The sequence below is a fragment of the Talpa europaea genome (genome assembly GCF_964194135.1).
Source record: "Talpa europaea genome assembly, chromosome: 5".
Classification (NCBI taxonomy): Eukaryota; Metazoa; Chordata; class Mammalia; order Eulipotyphla; family Talpidae; genus Talpa; species Talpa europaea.
Window position 1 is genome coordinate 136,055,333 of NC_140071.1, and position 2,078 is coordinate 136,057,410.

The window sequence follows — 2,078 nt, forward strand, 5'->3', positions numbered from 1 at the left end:
TCTGTAATCGAAGAATATACAACGTAATCTTGAAGAGCTGCATAGAGATGTGACCCAGAGGCATACTATACTGTGTGTGTCATGGACTGAGAAACAAATTAATCTTGTGGAAAGGATTTTTCATCTTTTTTTTTTTTTTTTTTTTTTTGTGCCAGTGTTAGTGTTTTGCTGGCATAGATTGGTACCTTCTTCTGATTCCTTCTTCTGTTGTATTCCAATGGGTCCCAGAAATCCCTCTCCTGACCCTTTATCAGACTCAGAAAGTGAGGAAGAAGAAAATGCTGACTACCTGAATGAGAGTTCTGGGGAAGAGTGGGATTCCTCTGAAGAAGATAACCCTGTGATGCCCAACCTCACGCCTCTAGAGAGTCTTGCATGGCAGGTTAAGTGCCTTTTAAAATATTCTACCACTTGGAAACCTTTAAATCCTAATTCCTGGCTCTATCATGCTAAACTCCTGGACCCGAGCACACCTGTCCATATACTTCGAGAGATAGGTCTGAGACTCTCCCATTGCTCCCACTGTGTACCCAAACTGGAACCAATTCCTGAATGGCCCCCTCTGGCTTCATGTGGAGTTCCACCTTTTCAAAAGCCCCTTACCAGTCCCAGCCGACTTTCTAGAAACCAGGCCACTCTAAATGGAGCACTGCAGTTTGCTACCAAACAGTTAAGCCGAACACTGAGCAGAGCTACTCCCATACTTGACTACCTAAGACAGACCCCAAACTCATGTGTTTCTGGTTGTTGTTGTGGCTGGTTAACTAAAACAGTTAAGGAGACAACCCGTACTGAACCCATCAACACCACTTATTCCTATACTGACTTCCAGAAGGCAGTTAACAAACTCCTAAATGCATCGCTGTAAAGATCGACCACTTGCCAGATAGCTCTCATGTTGCCATTTGAGAAGGAAGTACAGAGTTCCACAGCCCACAGCTGAGAGACGGCTGCCTTCTCATACAATGCTCTGTCCTGACAAGCCAGAGTACTTCCAGGGACAGAATGTACACCCAGGAATCCCCTAATCTTCTATAGAAAATGTGGGTTGTATGCTCTTGGATAGGCCCTGTGGATAAAATGAGAACATCAGTGGAGAAATGGTCAGCAGCAACCATATTACAAAAAGTAAGTTGACTGTTCTCCACATTCAGTTCTCCCCACTTTGCTCTCTCAGTGAACTCTTAAAGTAGATATTTTTTAATTTGAAGAAAAAAGTAGGCCACTACTCCCTGTGTCACCCAGTCTTCGGAACCACATTATGGAAAGTGGAGTCATTAACTCCCAGTGACATCTTTCAGAGCATGCTCGTCTCTGACATTCATTGCTAGAGAGGGAGTTGAATTAAATTGAATAACTAGACAAAAGGAAATGATGGGGCTATGGATTTATCTTCCAGCTTTTATGTAGATAGACCTAGATAAGGTACCCTATTGGGCTTTCTGATTCTTTGGGAGAGAATGCAGTTTCAGACCCAGTCTACCCTGCCCCAGACCTGTTATGGTATCTATAATACAGCGTAAATTCTGTCACAGGCTCGTGCCGGCTTGACTTTGAATTGGCCTATAAGACCATACCTTGGGATTTGTTTTAAACAAACACCTGTCCTAACAATAGTATGTTTCCTGCATCTTGGAACCCGGACCTTAGTCGCGAGTAAGTAAAACACATTTCAGAAGACCAGTGGGAAAGGAGTGAGGACATTTATGCTTCACATTAACTCTAGTGGACTGGAGCATTTTATTTGTATAGTGTTTCCTGCAGCAATAGTTTATGCACTTTCCATACCCTTTGCAAACTTCAGGAATCTTTTTAACTTAAGACCCTTACTACAGAGCATCTCAGTCTAATACAGTCTGAGATTGATGGTTTTTATCATTATTTTTCTATAACGGTTGAACAAGGAAGAGTATCCTTATAAGAGAGTCTTGCTGTATTTAGTTGAGTCAAAACATAGAAATCAATATAAAATTGGCATGAAACCACTGAATCTTTTCACACACCTACAATAAAGAGGGAGTCAGAAAATCAGTTGTTAAACATACATCTTTATTCTTTCTTATGTTGGTTTTACTTTT

General features: G+C 41.5%; 1 protein-coding gene across 1 annotated transcript; it reads left to right on the top strand.

The window, feature by feature from the left end:
- Positions 1 to 217: 217 nt before the first annotated feature.
- Positions 218 to 868, top strand: DCAF16 (DDB1 and CUL4 associated factor 16; the record flags this gene model as incomplete). Its single annotated transcript, XM_084233847.1, has 1 exon — positions 218 to 868. One exon carries the CDS (start codon positions 218 to 220, stop codon positions 866 to 868), a length of 651 nt encoding a protein of 216 aa, XP_084089973.1.
- Positions 869 to 2,078: the final 1,210 nt, after the last annotated feature.